At 40.0% G+C, this 21378-nt stretch overlaps 2 protein-coding genes and 1 long non-coding RNA gene across 8 annotated transcripts in view; 2 read left to right on the top strand and 1 right to left on the bottom strand.

Annotated features, from left to right (window-relative positions):
* kif26bb (kinesin family member 26Bb) overlaps positions 1-2016 on the top strand; it is a 22384-nt gene extending 20368 nt beyond the window's left edge. The window contains exon 15 of the mRNA XM_046373111.1: positions 651-2016. Within this exon, the coding sequence (XP_046229067.1) occupies positions 651-850 (200 nt within the window). The 3' untranslated portion in view covers positions 851-2016. The remainder of the gene's footprint in view (positions 1-650) is intronic.
* The window catches only part of LOC124050506, a 21574-nt gene extending 196 nt beyond the window's left edge, over positions 1-21378 (bottom strand). The window contains exons 1-2 of the long non-coding RNA XR_006841646.1: positions 20962-21378; positions 622-771 (exon numbers count right to left, since the gene is read on the bottom strand). This is a non-coding gene — a long non-coding RNA (uncharacterized LOC124050506). The remainder of the gene's footprint in view (positions 1-621; positions 772-20961) is intronic.
* On the top strand, positions 4017-20847 carry cnstb (consortin, connexin sorting protein b). 6 transcript variants are annotated; one of them, XM_046373116.1, is made up of 13 exons: positions 4017-4242; positions 6833-6874; positions 6984-7043; positions 7178-7373; positions 8582-8691; positions 11006-11036; positions 12348-12434; positions 12546-12657; positions 13343-13364; positions 13463-13532; positions 15034-15308; positions 18673-18814; positions 18951-20847. In XM_046373116.1, exons 4-13 carry the CDS (start codon positions 7286-7288, stop codon positions 19157-19159), a joined length of 1146 nt encoding a protein of 381 aa, XP_046229072.1. In that variant the 5' UTR covers positions 4017-4242; positions 6833-6874; positions 6984-7043; positions 7178-7285; the 3' UTR covers positions 19160-20847. The 6 variants fall into 6 exon arrangements, with proteins under 6 accessions (XP_046229072.1, XP_046229069.1, XP_046229070.1 ...); XM_046373113.1 differs by lacking the exon at positions 6984-7043; XM_046373114.1 differs by having other exon boundaries at positions 6984-7373.

The raw sequence follows: 21378 nt of genomic DNA, 5'->3' as shown, positions 1-21378 counted from the left end.
TGTGCAAAACTGTTTTTCTTCTTTTGAAAATTGCAGCGTGCACACTCACATTCATCATAAATGTTACAGATTAACTGTCACATCAGTTTACTTCAGTTTAAAAAAAACACCTATCAATTAGGGCCTAATGACTATTACTGTTATAATATAATGTTTTGTTTTATCAGTTAGTTAATTGTTTTACCTGTGAAATTGAAAAAAACAAAACCCAAACATGTCACTTTTTTCTTAGGGCCCATGGTAGCATCTTCACCCAGTAACCCAAAAACCAAAGATATGGAAAAACCAGCCTTCATGACAAAGAAAAGAAGCAGAACACAGTGGGGAAGCTGGAACCTGACGTTTGGTATTTTTACCAAACATCAGTCATTTCAGCTCTACCTTCACTGAATAATGAGCTTTCTGTATGACAGCATTTCAACAGGGGCAGCATCTTTCTATTACTGGGATAATAACTCATCCACATTACCACCATTACTATAATTACATTACATTTACATACATTACTATTATATTTAGCACTATTTGCAATTTCTTATAACGCTGATGTCTTTACTTTGTTCAAGAGTGTCACTGGGCTTCCTTCACACATAATTTTTAAAACTGGTTGGTATACTTTACCTTCTGAATGCTTTGCTGTCCTTCTCCAGTCGACCTGTGGCAGACTTTCGAGGTGGATTCCCTGGAGCATCTGGAGGCCCTTGAAGTGGTGACCGCTCGGCTGGAGCACAGGCTCACTCTCTGCCAGGCCAATGTCATGATGGTCACATGCTTCGACGCCACCGCTAGAAGAAGGCAAAAGAGGCGACAGCGAAAAGTGTCAGAGCAGAGACCCTTGAAGGGAATCTGAGCAGAATATTATAGTAAAATTTCGTAAAACATAGTTAAATTTGGCTAACAAGGGGATGCCCGTCTCTTTTCCTCAGACCCTAGGACATCTGGCTACCTATCAATGAAAGTTTTTGGGTAATAAATTCAAAATATTCCACACACTTTATGTTTTCAACTACCACCAGGTGCTGCAGATTGGAGTCTTGTACAATAACACGGAGGTCAGTGGCCACAGTCAGTGACAGAGCAACAGTCCTACAGCAGAAATTCTTCAGGCACCTACAAAGGGCTGATACTTCCCACAAGGCCAGTTGGAACCGTTGTTTTCCATTGTTCGTCATTAATCACACTTCAGACATGCAGGTTTTTAGCATCGTATATATAAAAGACTGAAGGCAAGCTGTTGGGCTTTGTGCAGTCTAATGCTAACGAGACATTTCACTGTAGCTAAAGGACAGATACTGTAACCTTTCTTCTTCTGGCAAAGAATCAGTTGAGTATTCAGATCAGAAAATGTTTGCTTTAATTTCAGAAAGGTCTCTGCATTATTGGTTTGCTGGAAAGGCCTCCATGCTTCCTGTAGATTTAATACAGACACTTGATATCGGATATACACTATAAAGACGAAAGTATTGGGACACCTGACCATTACATCAATAGGGAATGTAATGGCATTACTTTCTAAATACATATACAAAATACGGTCGGTCTCCCCTTTGTAGCTTTAACAGCTTCCACTCTTCTGAGAAGGAATTCCATAGGATTTTGTGTGTTTCTGTGGGAATTTCTGCCCATTCATGTAGAGCATTTGTGAGGTCAGGCACTGATGTTGGACCAAAAGACTGATGTTGGACCAAAAGGCCTTGGTGTGCTGAGGTATTAAGATTTACCTTCACTGGAAGTAAGGAGCTGAGCCCAACCCGTGAAAAAATAGCCCCACATCACATCTGAATTCATAATAACAAGGTGGGTCCCAGTACTTTTGTCTATATAGAGTAACTAAAAATATAAAATTTGTGCAGGGATACTCATCGATCACCTTTGTCAGTTTGTTTATTGTCTGATTGCACTCTTTTGATGCAAACTCTAGAGGATTGGCTGCATATCTCAATGTGTTTTATCATGCGTCTTTTGTTAACAGACAACTGAGGTAGCAACAGTAGTCACTTTGTATTATTTAGAAGACTTGACCACACACATTTTACTGTGATCCTTTTTCAGCAACTTATATGTTGAAATCATTACTAATTTGGTGACTACATTTTGTAGCTAAACTCAGTCTCAGACTAGTGAACTAATTAGTCTGCCTTAAGGTTGTTATTTTTTCAATGAATGTTCTAGAAGGAATATGCCATTTTGTATAAACATTTTGGTGCTGAATACAATTCTAAAAATAGTTTAATAAATGATTTAGCAGGAATCAGAGCGGTTTCTCACTTAGCTGTGGAAACAGTGACTGAGCTTTCTGAGAAGGTCAGAGAAGGGTGAGCTTTAACTCTTCACCATTGTGAATTTTCTACTGTCTTCCTGTGATCAATAAACTGGCTGCTAAAACACATTAGAAAATGATTGATAAAAGAATTAAAAAAAAAAAAGGTTCATGCCTCTCAGTGTAATGGAGGAGTAATCACATTAAAGGAATAACGTCATCGTGTCTGAAGAGCTTCGTGGCTCTGAAGTCATTGGACCAATGAGAGAGGATGGACAGATGCACAGTAATCAATGGACAATTCTAGGTTTTCTACCTGGGTCGATACATTTACTCACCCAGGGAACACACACACACACACACACACACACACACACACACTGGATGTCTGTTTTGTGAATCCTATTAATCAGCATGTTGTAAGTTGATGTTAATAAACAACCATGGCTCTAAGTTATTTTGTGTGTGCTGACATTGCAAATTGTGCATCACTCATTTGCAAAAAATAAAGTCATTGTTCAGTTCCTGATCACGCCTCCATCACATTTGTCTGCAGACTGTTCATTTCGTTTATACGCATGCACGTTTGTATGTGTGTGCAAAAAAGACGTGCACTATATATTGTGGTAGAACAGCAACAGGGATAACTTCTAATGCTGTGCACAGCACGTGAAACGAGAGCAACCAGAATTGAGCCCTGGCATAAGCATCCTTTCCTGACTTTGCCCTCCCTCTCTTTCTGCTCCACTTCCTCATTGTGCAGCTTCATTTCAAGTTCCACAAATTTCTGGACAGAAGTGAAAACCCCAGTCTTCTGTTCATGCTGTGCTCAGATTTAGAAAAGAGGGGATGGGTATGAATGCTGCACAAGCTGACCTCCCATTTTCTGATGAAGATGTATAGGAATCATATCGATTCAGGTTTCTAGGAAAAAACTGAAATGTCAATTTTCCATATGTTAAGTTTGCAGAATGCATTTCATCTCTGTATAGTCATCATTAGCACACTGTTTTTAATTGATTTGTAAAACTGAGGAATAATGTATTAATTTAACATTCTAATAATTTCAAATGTCTGTATATTACAAAAATATATAATATATGCTAATACAATTGCTATTACAACCTCACATTATGATGTTACGTTATGATGTTTTCTGGGATTTACCTAAACAATTACTACAATTAACCGCGTTATATTTGTCTTTAAGGTATTAATTTAAATGCCGAATTAATCCTCTTCTTGTGGTGCTGTGTGGAGTGGAAAGTGCTCCTCTAGCATCCAATCTCTGTACCACAGTGTTGCAATGCTCTACGCAACTGTGACATCTTCTGAAAATAAAATGACGAGGGATGAAGAATATGAGGCGTTGCACCCTTTGTGTCCTGTCTGTTGGCTGCTCTTTGATTCTTATGCGTAAACGTGCATGGTGACAACGAATACAGAGCACTATTCATTTGAGATGAGAAAAAAAATACATAGACCTATCACAATTATTATGTGTTTGACCTGTCATGCATCTGATCTGCAGTCTGATATATGAATTTACACGTTTTTCATTCTGTTTATGTAACAGTAAAAATACAACGCAAACATGTACATTTCCACTATTTCTCTTGTAATCCCTTGCACGGTTTATCAGATTAACACCCTATCATATGACCGCTTCATCTGCTGTTACATAACTGCAGCCAGTGTGACACATCTGCCAGAAGATGGCAGCCTCCGCCACACAGATAAACATCACACACACACGCATAGATATATATATATATATATATGTATACACAGTAATGAGGTGAAGCAGGAAAAAGCCCCGGATTGGACCGTAAACAAGAAGCATGCGAGTCCCAGAGACAGACAGATGACAGTCGTAGGGTTATGTGCATCCCGCTGAGGGTCGACACGGAGAAGGGACAACACTTCGACGTTACATCGGACCGTTGACGTTCAGACTGCAAGCTGTGAGACATCACCCAGTGGTGAGTGCATCTGTCCATCCCACGTCCTGTGCTGTGTGTTCTTTGTAATTACGTGACATTAACTTACATGTAGTACGGCACAGGCCGGGAAATCTGGATATCTGTCTACATTACCAGAAGGAAAAGAAGTGACCCTAGAGCGGATTTACAAAGGATGTGGCAGAACATTTAACAAGTACCGAATTTTAAAAGAACCAAAAAAACCTACAATAAACTAGATAACCTACTTCAGACACGCCGTAGTAGCTACGGTCTTTTTGAAATCACTGAGTTTTAGCTCTGCATCTTTTGTACCGTTAACATCCGTGTGATGAGTAGGACAAGGAATAAGGAAGACTGATGTAGACATATAAAAACATGATGTTTTACCGAGGTTCGTTTTGCACGCGCCTTCGATGCACGTGTTCTTTTTGCGTAATTCCGACACGTGCACACGCACGCACACTCGGCCACCCACTTGTGCGACATGTTTTCAGGAAATGAATATACAGTCAAGTGCAGAAACAATGGCACAACCAGAAAGCTGTGTGTGTTCTTCGCGGCAGATGTAATTTGTCGTTTTCACACTTCAAAGTACTGGACTGGGTGTGAAGAGCGTACATTTTAATGATAGGTGGATGCACAGTAGTAGTACAGTAATGCTATACCGCATGTTCACAGAAGATAACATCGGCAGTAATTAACGAATACAAAGGGCCATGTTCAACCCATATGGCTTAGTTTGAGCCGCTGCTGCTTATCATTTGTGCAACATTCCTGATTAAGCTAGCCTAAGCTTTTTCTACATTAAAAGATGCCACCGTTCTTATTTGCTTCAGTAGAGTTTAAATTAAAGTAACATGCCAAAGGTAATCCATCATGGTTAACATATCTTCTTTTATTTCTGACAGTTAAAGAACCAGCAGCTGGTTAGCTTAGCATATATAGCCGACTGAATATGGGCTTTGCTCTGTCAAAAAAGTTGTCATCCAACACCATATTTGGTCTAGTAAATAACATGTTAACATTTTTTTCTAATATCCTGCAAAACCAATGATTTTAGGAAAAAAAGTATACAATTGTCAAGTTAACATCACATGTAGCAATTTACTAGAGAAACCTCACAATGTAAAAGCAAACCCAGAACTGTCATAACAGATTTTAGTAAGATTTTCCCAAGTTTTCATCTATGTTCTCCCCTGCGTCATTTTATGCTACATAACCTATGAGTCAGTCCCTGCTCCCTGTGTTTACACTTTGTGTCACATTCCATGTTGCAGAATTCATAATGTTCATGTGACTGCTAACATGCTGTGTGAACTCAGAGGATTGCATCGCTTTCATGCTCCCAGACCACTCAGGCTGAAAATATAGGTTTCACGAGGTGGAAACATATTAAATCTACAGTATGTCAGCCATTGCCATTACAACCTCTACATGCTGAGAGAGGAAGTTATGGTTATTGAAAGTTTGTAGAGGAGCTTGTGTAGGCTATAAAATTGCACCACTACTTGTCACATTTGTGATGTGGATCCCATTGGAGAGGACAGTTGGATGCAGATGTTTACTTGTAGCATAAAAACAGGGAGGCCATAATGTAAAGGAAACAAAGCATTTAAGTAAACACAAGGCCTTGTCAATACCATGTTTGGTATTTCTGCATTATAATTACAATGATAGGACTGGGTAGAGAAAGGGATTGCTCTGTAAAAGGCAATTCTCCCTGACAATGTCAGCGTTTTGTGAACAGCTACATGTACACCCTTGTGAATTTGCTGTGAAATGACTTTAGGAAAGAAGCTAAATTCTAACCTTGTCTTGCATTGTTAATCTGGATAAAAACATCATTTAAAGACCTGTACATGGAGGCTTTTACCTGAATGGATTTACTACTCTACACTACAGTGTACAGGGGCGGATTTACCAAGGTGCCATGAGGTGGCAGCTGCCCCTCCATAAAACAAATGTCTCCTGTTTCCTCCATGTCTCTGCACCTCAACGACTGGATTTGGACAGTCTAATTCAAAGATATATGTTGAAATGTTGTGGCTTGTTGGAAATTTACAAGAGCAAAACTCTGATCCCCAAAGGCAAGAGAATTCAGCAAAGGTGATGATCCCAGGGCCCCTGCAAAGGCCTGTGATGTCACTGTCCCTGCCACAAACAATGTCTGCTGTGTGTGTAGGGTGGCCAACGTCCATGTCACAAATGCAGGTTACATATCCCTCTTTTCAGTTGCACTCTACAATATTTTGTAAGACCTAAAATAATAAGAATGTTGAAGAGGAGCAAGAATAGATTATTGTATACAGTCTGCACTGTAACATACTCGTTGCTAATTATTCTACTCCACAGAATACTATGACGTTATTTAGAAACTGGGGGTTATTCAGAATGGAGCACTCTTCCATGCCTCAATGGGCAGCATGGTTTAGACACAAAGACGACCCTTTCAGTCAGTGACATAACTGCCATTTCACCAGCAATGCTGCCTCTCTTTGCATTCACCTCTCTATTCCTTCCCAACTTATGTGTCCTCTTCTTCTCAATAGACTTCATGTATGAGGCGTACATTGTGCACTCATTTTAAAATGTGTTTATTTTTTGACAGCTTACTGGGGACAAGAAAAGGAGGCTCCACTGAATTCTGAGTGTAAGTCAGAGAACTGCAGAAAATCTGCAAAAACCGAGACCATCATAATTCATAGACTGTGGCTAGACTATGGTGAACATTTCAAATCTCCTCTTTCTTGACCACCCAGGAGAGGCAATGGAGGGCTAAATCACATGCTCTGTCAAGAGCAATCACAACCCAAACCAGAGTAATCATTCCCTAGTGCTCAAGATGCCTGAGAATCCTTTCTGGGAGCTCAGAGCAAATTTTTTCCAGTAATTTGCCTATCTCAGTCAAAGGAAGCACGTTGATAAAAGTAAGAAACAATTAATGTTTTTCCAGTGAAGCCTTGAAAAAAGATAAGACCCAGCCACGGCCCACTGGAGGGACTCAGAGAAGCTTTTAGGGGGTGTCGATTTGGAGGAGAAGATCACTGCAGTGACAGAGGCGATGGGTAACAAGAACGCCATGCTGTTAAAAGGTCCCAACACTGGAACTACACATAAAGAGGAAGGGGTGTGCATCGACGGTGCCACAGGTAAGATGCTCGTCGTCATCTTATTTTTATCTAATATATGACTGCTTTGTGCTTTTTCGCTCTTTGCGCGCATCAGGGGATATAGCTTTGTCTGGAGTAATGTCGATGGTAACGATGCTATAATATAACAGCTCATTCATCAAAATGCCTTTTAAAGATAGTTTATCACCTTTAAATGACTCTGGATTGACTTTATTAATCTCCTGTCACAGCAGAGAGACACAGTAGACTTGCTAACACACATTATTCTGCAGAGAACTGCTGGCTGAAAGAACAACTCAAAGCTTATCAACTATCTGTGGAATAAGGTTTCCCACAGCCTGCTGTACTGCGCCGGAAAAAACAGATCTTAAGATGATCAGGATGATACTAAGCTCTAAGGAAGATGCTGTGGGATGCTTGCAATGTAACACACAGCTGGAGCTATGTTACATAAGAGAGCACTATAAAGCTACATCTAGTTGGGAGTAATTGTCACAGACTGCAGGCTGCAAGGAGCTGACGGGCTGTCACCATTAGCAACCTGCTGGGGTAATGGCCTGTTTGTCAGTTAGCTTAAGCATCTGCCACGTCTTCTGGGGATATCATGAAACACACACACAGGTAAAGACAAGCAGACTGACATACTGGCTTTCAGGGGTTATACGCTATGCTACTTGCTGGTCTTTGTACCAGATCTGGTTCAGCCTTTGTTTACCGATTCCCAGAAAACCTTAGAAATGATTTTAAGATTTTACTGATTACCTTTAAAACACTTCATTAGCTCCCAAATTTGATTTGATTTCAATTGATTTCATGTTTTTATACTAAATATGAATCTAGAAAGACGGTCTGATGAGTTTAAACGCCTAGACCAGCTGTGTCCAACAGCAGCTCTAAATCTCACATTATTAAGACATTATATCACATTTGGTGAACCTGCACAAAAGTATAAAAATTACTAGTTATGATTTTAGGTCCTCATATTTCCTGGTCATTTTCCACTTCCTGGAATCTTGTCGTCACTGTGAAGTTGCCATCAAGCATGGAAGAGTTGAGAAGTGACTCTACTGTGTCCCTGTTTCCAGTGTTTATGCTAAGCTAAGCTGTCAATTATTTGGTATCAATCCTCTTACTAACTCGAGACATTACTGTCTCTGACTGAAATGCGAAATGATACTGAAAGATCTCAAATACGAGGTGTGCTTGTTTGTGTTGTGTGTTTCCAGGAAGCGTCTCTGGAGATGGATTACTTGGCCCCAGCCCAGAGCTGCTGGCCTCCCTGCAGTCCCTCAGAGAAAACAGTGACTACACATTGCTGCCACACTCGCTGCACCAGGTGTGTGTCCATGTTTGTGTGTACGTGGATGTTTGAGGGAAAGCAGGAGTATTTGTCTCTCCCAAATCCAGAGGGAATATGTATCTTTATTTAGTCAGACAAAATGGCTTCATGTGTGGGTGTGTATGCATTTATATTCTCTGTATACTTCCATCTTCCATGCAGTGTATGTGCATGTGACAGTCCTCCAGTGTGTCCTGATTCCAAAGTTTGTGTTTTAACTTAAAACACAAACTAAGAGAAGACAGGCCTTCATTAAGCCAGCAGTGGGAATTTTCAGAGACAGATATAAATCTCTGTGCTGGTGTTTCTTAAATGTATCAAAATAGCTTGTTTGAGCCTACAAATGCTCTGAGCTAGCTTGGTTCATCATTTAAAAAGGTCAGCTGTCTGCACATCTTACGTAGTGGTTTCTGTAAACGTATTGCTAAAGGAGACATCAGTAGTAGTTACTGAAGCAGAAAAGAACATTTATGCAACTGCTCTACTATGCAGGTGTTGTAGACTTGAACCGGCAGCCCTCCGCTGTTTGTTCATCTCCTGCGTCAGATCACAATTACAGCATTTTTAACAGGCATACTAATTGGAGTTGCATTAAATATAGTTTGGTTCAGTCTCTTTGTTCAGTCGAAAAAGAATCACGAGATATGATTAATATGATTAATTTGTCTTGAAAAACTCTTTACTTTGCCTCACTGCCATCTCCAGTAACTGTGGAACAAATATGAAGCTGGTTTGCTTCAAATACTAAGAAAGAAGAGGAGAGGCAATGTAGTGCAGATGTAACAAAAGCAGTTGTATCATGTGTTACTGCGATCAGAGTTATTAGTTTTTTCATAAATACACCTCATTTACAAGGAATGTGTTTAGAGTGATGGTACCACATTCAGCCTTTGAGCGGTAACATGTTTAGTGTTTTTCATTGTCTTTTCGAAACGAGGGTCCATATTTGGTCATGTCTGCTCGCATCTGCTGTTCTCGTGTGTCACATATTTCATGGCCTGAATTCACTTGTTAAATACTGAGCATAGCCAAAAGAACAGGTCAGGGAAGTGAAGACAAAAGAATTAATCAAAGCAGCGTGATAAAAATACTCAGTTCTAGACTCATGTTGCATGTCTGACCCTGAAGGGATGTTTGACTCTTGGTGATTACGATGAATGTGAGACAGAACTATGAGTTCAAACATCATTGGTTAAATAAAGTTTATCAATTAATCAAGAAGGTCATTGAATTACCATGGAAACAATATTTGTGAAAGAGACAGGCTCCTATTAGCACGAGCAAACCTGCAGGGCACAAATGGAGGGCCGTAAGAGGTCAAGGGACCCCTGTGTCTGAGGCTCTGTTTGAAGTGACAGTTCCTTTATGGGAAGTAAATGGGCACAATCAATGTCTGTGCTCAATAGCCCATCATCTGTACACAACTTATATGTGAAATAAACGTTCAGACCATTGTCTGTGGATGTCTGTGCCAAGAAACATACAGGAGGTCGTGCACAGAGAGAAAATGCTTCAGTGTTTTATATATAATACTACATGCATCTGAAATTCAAACAGAGGCTTACCGAACAGTCTGTAAATAAATGGTCAGCTTTCTGTCTTAGCCTGAAGGTCATAGTGCTTCAGTTTACTGTCTGATTAGCAGACACTGACAGCAACAAGTTCACAGAAAGACGCCAACACAGAGAGCCTACACAACGTTCATGTCCCAACAAAACTGTGATATGGATACATTTAATTAGAAATATTCAAGGTGTTGAGGAGATACATGTATAAAGTCCAAAGTTATGGTCAGAGGTCATTCTGAACTCATGGCTGAAGGAAAGGTTTCATAGAAATACAGAAGAATATCTGAGGAGGTCAAGCTTCCATCTCTAGATTTACAGGATCACATAGTCAATTTGGTTGTGGAGAGGAATGCAAGAGCTGATGGGAAAAAAGCCCACAGAGACACATTAATCCGGAACATGAATAGCTGCATGTGACTTCTTCGTCTGACAGGGTGTCTGCACAGCTCTGCCTCTTGGTATGCTACTGTCATGTGATCTTTACCTTCGTAGGAATTTTAAACAAAAGCACCTACATTTGACTGAGCCGCCTAATTAATGTCTGACAACATCATTTTCAGCACAGAACAGCATGGTTTACGGTCACAGTGTGCTTTGATGCTGCATTGGTGAAATGCTGTTTTGTGTCACAGAGTAACACATACGATGTATAATTCTGTGTGCTTCACTAACATGTATAAACCTCTGTGTGAATCAGCATACTGTAACTCTTGCTTATTTAAGTATCTTTTTTTTTTTTTCAGATCGCAGAAGCCTACTCACTCAAAGAGGACTGTAACCTTTCAACTACACAGTGACCTCATCTTTTCTGTCTTTATGAATCATGACACTTGCCGGTCACTAGTATTTTCCAGCTGAGTCGTGACTGGGGACTGTGCTAGTCTGAGGAGGGCCTATACATGAAACTGACCCTATAGGACTAGAAGTAATAATATTCATCTATTTGAAGATGACTATAAGCAATTTAATGGTGTTTGGCTGTCTTTCTGCCGTGTCTTTCTCTGTCTCCTTGTTGTTATTCCCTTTCATTATTCTATCTTTCTCTCTCTATCTCTATTATCGTTTTTCTCTCAGTCACTGGGTGTTCCCCATAGTTTGGCTGGAAGCCCTGAAGGCTTGCAGCAGTGGTAGTTTCCTCTGACTCTGTTTCTGCTGTTGGCCTGGCAACAGTTGTTGGCCTGTCTTGCTGCAAGGAGGTTGTAGGTGTTTGTATGTTTATGGAAAAAGAAAGATACTCAGCCTCAAAAGCACCGCAGGCTGTTACTGAAGGGTAGAACAGGAAATGGGCTTCTTTGATTGTAAGATAATCTTTCTAACTTCTAGGTCACATGAGGTCCTGTTTAATTTACAATGCCACTCTTGAGTTTAGTATTAATTTTGCCATAGTAGTTATTACATTTGTAAGAATGCAATTTGTAAAACGTTTACACTGCGGTTCTAGTTCCTGTTCCAGCATCACTCTGCACCAGTATTCCTGCTGGATCCTCCCCACCTGGAGACTGGAAAGCTCCTGTCCAAAGCTCCCGTGTTACCACTGGAAACACCAGCACTCCTCTGGCAGTTGCATGGCTATCTGAGCTAACTAGCTAAAGGCAGCTACAGTCATGGATGTATAAAGAAAACACAGTTAGCAGCAGTTAGCAGTTATTCTAGTGATGCTGCCTCCTATTTGTGTCTGAATTCAACAGGTGGACAGTTCTTATATATTACATCGTTAAAAGGTTCATTGTGTGTTTTAATGTTATGAGAAAAACAATTATGGACCCCCTGCTTCAAAGTATAATTTAATGTAACATGTAAGTCATATCATATATCTTTACCATTAACTTGTTCCTGTCCTGAGTGAGTAACAGTCCCTGTGTTTGCCATTACACAACTGCTGTGTTTCACAGAAACAACTTTATGGAGTAAAACTGACACCCACGGGTTTCTTTCAAAGTACCCACTAAGCTAGGGATTTTATTGGTTACAATGCCATGAAAGTGACCCAATCTATTTTAAAATGATAAAAATAACTGAAACTGTTTATCAGAGATGTTTCAATTAAAGATCACTGTCAGTGTCTTTAACTGGTGGTGCTACCAGACCAGTGGGCCATCCAGTTCCTTCAGCTAGAGAAGCTCTACCATGAACGTCTGCTGTCCAACCTCACCACCCTGCAGGAGAATTGGGGTACTGCACGCATCTGTTTTTTTCATTCTAGCAATCAAAAATGTGCTGTGCCAGAAGCAGTGGAAATGTGCATTAATTTTGTATGCACTTGTACTTCATGTGTGTTTTCAGAGAGCCAGTGGAGAGAGAAGAAGAATGCTCAGAACAGTTTGCCTGGTGAGACAGACGGTATCAGTCAGAAACACATGGAGACTCTGAGGCACATCTGCAGGACACACCTCAGGTACAACACATGATTTGTCAGATGAAATTGTCCCTCTTCTGTCTCAAGAACCTGTTCTACACTGCTGAAGCGGCAGCAACCTGATTTCATAAGGGGCCTTTTTATCTCTTGGTCAGCTACAATGGTCCCTCTATGGAGTAAGGTTGAAGTAGGCTTTCCACACTTAGCCATTTAACATGCATTTAGTTAATTTACCACACCTCAGTGCATACACAGACAGTAGCACACCACAATTAACTATTCAGCTTCTCAACTAGAGTCTGGACACTGACGAGTCATTTAATGCATGAGGATACACTGAGGATACAGGCACACATGGGACTCATTTGGAAAATCAAAATACCGACACAGACAAATACCGCAGGTCTGCATGCCAGACGCTGTTGTGTCCTACCTATCCTGTCACTCTCTTGGTAAGCTGTTGCATCCAACAGTCATTTGGTACAGGGGGTTTTGATTTTTGGAGAAGAGATGCCAACTGCTGCTAGAAAGGTGAGAGGAATATTTGTTCATTTGCAAAAACAGACATAAGACATTCTTAAACTGTATGAAGGATCACAAAAACCCGATTTATGAGATACTTTGGTCTTGTCTGATGTTTTTCTTTGTCTCTCTTTTTTCTTTCTCCTGCTTTCTGTCTTGGCTTTGTTTGTCTGTATTTGTGTCTCTTTTTGGCATAACTCAGACCATCAAACAGTATGGAACAGGTAAGACATGAAAACCTTCCCTTTCTGTATTGATCTTCACTCACTCATATAACAATAATTATCATGATAATAATCATCAGCAATGTCTAATTCAACAGAGCACACTGAATACAGTGCTGGAAGACATTCAGAGCAAGAACGAGACACTACAGTCCTGTCATGATAAAGGTAAACATCAACGTGATACTGTCTCTAAATCTAGCATTTGATCTAAATGCTAACATGCTTACAATGGCATGCTAACACGCTGGTGTTAAACAGGTATAATATGTACAATGTTCATCATCTTACTTTAGCATGTTAGCATGCTAGCATTTGTTAATTAGCTCTAAACAACTGGTACAACTGAGGCTGATTGAAATAATGACATCTAACATTTATTTGGTCATAAACCGAAGTACTGGACAGAAGTACATTTTGGCTTGATGATAGCGCTAGATAAAGCCAGATAATCAGCAAAGTTACTGCAATTAAACCTGAGAAGGGTGTGAATATATGTACCAAAACCTCATGACAATCCACTATACAGTTTTGGAGACTGTACTGGTACACTCCTGGCACATTCCAAAGTGTGCTGATTTAGCCAAGGGCTTGATGGCTCTACCCCAGAGCAAGGTTAGACCTGAGTAGCTAGAACGCTAGAAGGCAAACATTAGTTGAATGTTAGTTGCATTAGTTGCAGGGTGGATTTGTGGATCCTGAGGTTAATCTTGGGTTTACAGTGTGTGTGAAAAAGGGCAAAGTTAGCCAAGGGTGAGTTCCCAGCTCAGTGCTATGCTTAGCTCTGGGTTAAGAATATACCATGTGAAAAGCCCACCTGTCACTTTGCTATTCATTTTCATCCAGTTCCAGCCTTCATCCTCTGTATAGACATATCCAAACACACACACACACACACACAAAGATGGCAATACCATATATTCTATAATAAATTGTAGGTGCAGCCACCGTGACATTATACGTTGGTTGGTGGACAACTGTTCTGATGCCTCGAGTTTTATGGCTGTCATTATCTTGGTGTTTTGTGAAGCCAGAACTGACCATATTTGGATGACAGGGTAGACCTGGAGAGAATCTGTTGGATCTGACTGAGAACCTGAGGACACAGAGGTAGCAACTTGTCAGTCACAAGGTAGCCATGCCTTAAGGAAAACTGTCTGTGTTACTCCAAAGTCTAGCACGTCTACTCTAGGAATTAGGAAACTGTTTATTAAGGTAATACACCATGTGAGAATTAGGGTCATTTTCTCATTAGCTTCTCTGATATTTTTTAAAACCAGTGAAGTCACCCTGTACTGCCCATATGAATTAATGCAGGTTTAAGGCACTTCCATATCCAGATAACTCTGTCCATATTTTACACTGTTCATGGGTAACACAAAGGGTTGTGAAGTTTTCATTGCATGTTATATGTTAGCATAGCAAACATGTTTGTGAGCAGGACTGAAACAAAAATGGAGAATGGGAAATGCACATCTTTCTATCACTTTAGTTTTTTATTACTTCTAATTTACCTCCTTTGACCCTGGTAGACTTTGTGCCTGACCGTCTCATCCAGACATTAAGCTACAATGGGCCTCTGTGTCAATACACCATGTGTTCACATACATTAAGGCTTGAGTAATAATCCATAATCAATAGCCAATGTCCTGTTTCTCCTGCATTCCAGTGAACACGCCTGAAACAACACATCTGGATGAAGAACAAGAGCAAATCATGAAGAGCTCAGAAGCAGAGTTTCCTTTTCCAAAGACAGGCCGTCAGGCCGAAGGCGAGGATGAGGAAAGAGGAGAAGAAGAGACATATGAGGAAGGACAGGAGGTAGAAGAGGAGGAGGACCAGTGTGAGGAGACACCAGAGGAGGAGGAGGTGAAGGTGGAGTGGCCAACAGGAGTCCCTCAGGCGTCAGACAAGGACCTGGCCAAGCTGTCCAGCACAGAGGGGGTAGGAAAACACTGTGTGTCTGTTGGTCTGTTGCTTGTTGGTCTGCTTTTATACTTGATAATTATCACTACAGGTGGTGGAGTAATAATAAACTAATTAAACTTGCTCTTCATCCCTTAATACCTTATTTCCTTTCTCTTCAGCATCTGTGTATTAGCTGCATGCTTCTATCCTTCCTTCCTTCCTTGAATAATCTTTGCTGTCTGTTGCACTTTCCGCCTGCACAAAGAAAGACTCTTTTTATTTAGGTTCTACCCTCTGACCCACAGCCCTTTGTCTTTGCTGGGACCCTCCCATGAATGATCTCTGTGGTCTCCTGGTGAGATCATTACCAAATTCTTTATGTTCAGAAACCTCCACCCATGTTCACTGATGTGGCCTGACACTTGGGTCGTCTCCCCTGCTAAATGGTTTAGATTACTGAGCTGGGACCTGAGCCAAGACATGTCCTGGCCCAAACACTGAGCTGAAGGGACCTTGTTCTGCTAGAGGTGGACATGAAGTCATTCCAAACAAGCAATGCAGGCTAGAGGCTACACACTGATAGGGTCGATCACGGCTGTTATGTAATCCACTGGAGGTTTAAATGGGTGGGGCTCCTTTGCCTCACATTTCATGAGGATTTTAGAGTTTTGTTTCGTTATTTTAAACCAAGCAAGTTCATTTTTCCCTGCTCTCTTTTTTCGGTCACTTTATTAGGAACACAATTTGTTTCACTTAGCGACTAATTCAGAACAAAAAGAAACACCATCATTTTATGAAAGACTTCTCCTAAATTCAAAGAGATAACTTTTGTTTTTTGACAAACTTTGGTATGTTTTGCTGTCTTGTAGTCATATTTATACATGAACATCAACTGAGGCAATAACTACATTCAGACCAGTTAATATATTGACCACTATTATCTTATTGCCGATAAATATAGTTATTGCCATATATTGCCCTATATGATGTAAGTTTGTAGCAATTTAGAAACGATGATGTCATTCTAAAGTTTGTCCTTCCTTTGCACTCACCAATTTATTTTACAACTGTTAAACGTTCCACTCACTACATGTATTGGACATATTTTCTTCTTTTAGTTTTAGTTTTAGTAGTGTTATGTATAGTAATAATAATAATAATAATAATAATAATGAACTTTTTCTTAGCATCTCTTAAAATATCCACAAATTCAGTCAGTCAGTCAGTCCAGTGACTTGAGATCTTCCAGCCAACTGATACCACTAACACTCTGTGTGTTGTGTAGTGGACGTTTGAAAACACTGTTGATGTTTCTCAGAATCTATTTCTTGCATTGGCAGAGCAAGACAAATCCTACTTATTACATAAACAAGTATGTGAACAATTCCATTCGTGGCGTGGCTCAGTGTGCAGATTTTAAGCTAGCCAATTATATCTCTGGCCTTAAAGTGCTGCTATTATGGCTGTAGACTCTGACTGTTTCATCACATAGATACATAGATTTTCAATTTCATATTAAATTACAGATAATCACCCTCTGTGCTTGGGCCCTAATTACTTGTTCTTCACGCCTTTTCATCAGTGGCAAGCTTGGTGTCCTTATTTATCTAATAACTAAAACTGCTTTCATCACAAATAAAATCTTTCTGTATGTTATTGATGTAGTTGGCTCTAGTTCAAGTGGTAATGTCACAATCTAAACATGAGCATATCTCCTGTATTCTTCAGCCATAAATCCCGTTACACTGAGTGTTGTTGTACTTTGTAATGTCTGGTGCTTCCCCATAGACAATGAATGTGAAATTGGGTGGACTTGCAGAATGTTTTATTTTCAAAATGAAGCTTTTAATCTGAAGCATAAAATCTGCATTGAGTGCTCTCACGGTGACTTTTCCCGGTAATCCATTTTCTATGGCGGAGCTCCAGAGTTCACATCTGAACTGTGGAGAAAGTTGTTTCTGCTCACACACTGTATTTCTTTGTCCTGTTTTCTCCTGCCTTGCAATATTTCTCTTCACAACACAATTTCCACAGCGGCGACACAGAAAATTCTGATTTGAACGGGACTCAACTTGAACACCAGAATGTAATCTTGAAAGTCAAACATGACAAATTAAATGTTCCTCTGTACAGATTTGACTAAATGCGATGACCACTGTATTACTCAGGATGGTATTGACCCACTGACCTCAGTAAATAATTGACCTATAAATCATGGCAGCAGATGAGGCTGGCAGCTTGTCTGATGACGCTGTTTCAGTAGTCAGCATATGGCCATGCTGGATGTTTCTGCCCTGTGGTTTGTTTGGAGATTATGATCAGGTCAAAAGGTTTTCATTAGGGTGGGTGTTGTTTTCAGGTCTGTTAGGAATTACTCTTATGACTGACCTCTGTTGACGCTACAGTGTAATTACGGTTTGAAATTAGAAATATATTGCTTGAACTTTGGTCTATCTGCTTCTTGTACAATTGTGATGTCCAACTGAAATGCATTAGTCAGGCTTGCTAGCGATATTATCCTTATTTTAAAATGTCTCTCATTCATTAAAATGTCTCTCATTCATGTATTAAATATTGCAGTTACATGGTATGGTTACATGGAGTCCAAAAACAACTCAACACCCACAATGCCAGGCCTGTTTTTCTTTTCATACAGTACACTACAAGTAAAATTCAAGTTAGAAAGATTATCTAGTCTTTCACTTTTTTGAGGCGTGCTCACTTTCATTTTTGCCTCCAAAAAAACTGGTAGCAAGTCTGGAACGAATATCTCCTTAATTCATCATGTATGTTTGTTTGATGTTTGTGTTTGACCAGTTTTTAGTTATTAGTCCGGGAATCTCGCTGCTTTCTTTTGTTCAATGTCATGTAATACTTAATATAACCAGACAGACTAGGGATCAACATTCATGTAAATAGATAAGATTAGAATAAGCAATGGAGGACTGTAACTAAGTACAATGTACAATGTGCTGTATTTAATTCAAGTGCATCTTCCTTTTTTTAGTCCGTAACATTTAGTTGATAACTTGGTTACTTGTTACTTTGCACATTCAGATTATTCAGTGTTAATAGGCTATTACTTGTGCTGTGTAAGCAGCTATGAGTAGGCGGTGTTGTGAGTGGGATAGTGAGTGAGACCACAAAGTAGTGACTACAAACAGAGAGAGGCGGTTGCATCAGAGGTGAAGTAGCACATTTTAAGCACATTAATTATAAAAAACAAAAACAAAACACAGATACGACAATCGTAATTGGTCAATCCCTGACACAGACCTACTGTACTTGAGACACTGGGATGATTTAAGCAGTAGTCTGCTGGTCAGGTTATGGGTAATGGGCCCACAAAGGCTTGGTCTTTAAAACAAGAGGAACAGATTGGTCCTTTCTCTTGTTTCAGAGTTCCTCTCCAGATGGTCTGGTCTCCATTCTGAAGAGGAGGAGAGCCTCTCTGGATGGTTTGCCTCCTCCAAGCAGCAACCCTACTAAGAACTCCAAACGCAAAGTTCGCTTCAGCGAACCAGAAGATGGCATTGAACAAGGTGAGCAATGTTTGTGCCATAACATTGTGTAAACCTTTAAAATGCATGTTCTGGGACAGATTTAGAGTGTGTGCACCAGGCAAACTGTCTAACTAGTTAGAGAAGCGTATTACATCTGCCCATTTCTCACTTGTAGATGAGGTGGGTGGAGATTCCTGCCTGATCCTGTTACTGCTATGTTTGGTTACCGTGGTGATCAGCATAGGCGGGACCGCCCTCTACTGCACCCTGGTGGACACGTACTCCAACATTTGCACCGACTTCACTCACAACATCGACTTCTACATCACAAACGTACGGAGGGTCTTCGAAGGCCTTGGACACTGGCTGCCTCTCCGGACTTAGACTCTTTCATCTGCATTCCAGATGTTTGTCCCACATTGGACAGTGTAAATCACAGAGTCAGGATGAGAGAGTTCCTGAGCACGACTCGAATCTGCAGATTGGAGCCAAAGCAACTAGAGCTTAAGTCCTTTGGCTCATTAAGACTTTGAATTAAAAATATGAGCTATTAGTCCAACATTTATGTTTAATTAACGGGTGCTCAAACCAAGACCAAACAGTGAAGACTGCATGTTGTAGGACCAGAGTTTAAAAACTCTTGCTAACTACTGTTTGTGTGGATTATTCATCTAAAGCTGAACTTTATACATATATCACACACGACAGCTCACGACTCTCATGATTATTGTTTAAATGGAAGCAGTAGTTCATGTTTTTCTCACAGCTGTAGCAGTCATACCTGTCAGTCATTTATCTTTTTTCCCCAGAAGCTTTCTTGTCCTGGTGGTTTTATTTTTGACTGATCCAGAGAGAAGCTATCATTAGGATTGTACGTGTGTGTGTTGTTCTTTTGCATAATTAATGGACAAAATGATATTTTGTCCCTTTTACATTCGTGTTACCATTATATTTTGCTCTGTTGACCTCCGTTAAATTGATATACTGAACTTGCTGTACAGGGTCGACAAATTATATTATTTCCAAAAAGCCTGATTCCACATTCAGGTGAGATTTTACAGCCTTTACTACATGATCCCTGTGTGTATATCAATCCAGGTGGTTACTCTTAACATTCCTCTTATCATCAATTCAAAGAGAAACATTGTACATTTTGTGATATACAAGTAATTGTATGAAGTGCCCTGTAAAAAACAAAACACAGCACCATAAAACCGTCTGCATGAATGATGCCGCATCTGTACATTCAGAGAGAGTGTGGCTCTTGATGAAAAAGTCAAGCCTGTCACATCATGATAATACATTTCAGTGTAGTCATCATGGTTATTTTCAGTATGCAATACAGTAATTTAACAGATGCTCCACAAACTCAGGCACTTACCGTGTGTTTAAACTTTTGGTGCTTAATGTTTTCATGTTCACTGTTAAGTTTATAACCCTGAAATTCTTAGTCTGCATCTGGATTTCCGATCTCATCTGGTGTCCTCCTGCAGTGTGCAACAGCTACTTCATGACAGTATAAAGTGTGAGAAGACACATTTGGTTTGTGTGTGACACCAGGTCACATTCAAAAACAGACTATACAGGTGGTTTAAAAGCAAAAACTGAAGTAGATTATTACTGCGAACAACACTCATTCCTTTCTTGGATGCTCTCATGTTTATTTACACCTAATTCTAAATGATCCATCTGGTGATATCCACTGTCCTCTGTCTTATTTATCTGCATTAGGAGTCTAATATCCAGTGGATTATACTGTCTTTTTAGCATTTTGTCCAATTGTAGAGCGTTATTGCCCAACAGTTGTGTTTCCTGTCAGGTACAAGTAACACAAAAGAAAACATGTCTGTTTATTGAAACAGAAAAAATGAAACTTAATCAGCATGTTCCTTTTTCCCCACTGCCTTGTGCTGATGTTTTTACAGATTTTAACAGATTTGTAACCTGCCTCCTGAGCTCTCACTGTTTGTAAAGTGATGAATGTTACTCCTGTATGCAGTCCACCTTTATATGTTTAAATATTTATGTTCATTTGTGTCCACAGGGGAATACAAAAACATATTGATGAAGGAGCACTTGCCACTGTGTTTTTCTTTTCCAAAGTTTGGTTTCTCACATTTTAATGAAATGAAATACTTAAACTTGGACACCAGATGTCAGTGTACACCAAGGAATCATCCACCAACCTTTTTGAGTAAAGCTCATCCTCATACTCCTGCAGGACTTGTTTGACATGAGCTTGGCGTTGATGAGAGCAGACAGCGACAGCAGCGACAGCAGCAGGCGGTGGAGACAAAAAGCTCGGGTCACGTTGGAAAGTTTCCGGCAGCTTTCAGTCTGCACAGGAAGTCAAAGAAATAATCACTCCCTGTTAGAGCTGATTCAAATTTATTAAAATATATCTTGTATTAAAGTTGCTGCATTCAATTTGTACTCATAAGTTGTAACTCCGCATTTGGAGTGACATCACATCCGGTGAAAACCGAGTTGGATGCATTCTGTTTGCCACAACATAAGACAGTTATTGCAACATCGACTGGTTACAAGTAGCATCAGTTGATAAACAACAGATTACTTGGTATTTTGCTCGTAACACCGTAGCT

The sequence above is a fragment of the Scatophagus argus genome, chromosome 19 (genome assembly GCF_020382885.2).
Source record: "Scatophagus argus isolate fScaArg1 chromosome 19, fScaArg1.pri, whole genome shotgun sequence".
Lineage (NCBI taxonomy): Eukaryota > Metazoa > Chordata > Actinopteri > Scatophagidae > Scatophagus > Scatophagus argus.
This window is presented reverse-complemented; position numbering and strand designations above follow the sequence as displayed.

Coding starts and splice junctions, on each gene's coding strand:
- cnstb (XM_046373113.1), top strand. CDS start 7,286: ATGGGTAACAAGAACGCCATGCTGTTAAAAGGTCCCAACACTGGAACT. Junction 7,374..8,581: donor GTGCATCGACGGTGCCACAG/GTAAGATGCTCG, acceptor GTGTGTTTCCAG/GAAGCGTCTCTGGAGATGGA. Junction 18,815..18,950: donor AGAAGATGGCATTGAACAAG/GTGAGCAATGTT, acceptor TCTCACTTGTAG/ATGAGGTGGGTGGAGATTCC.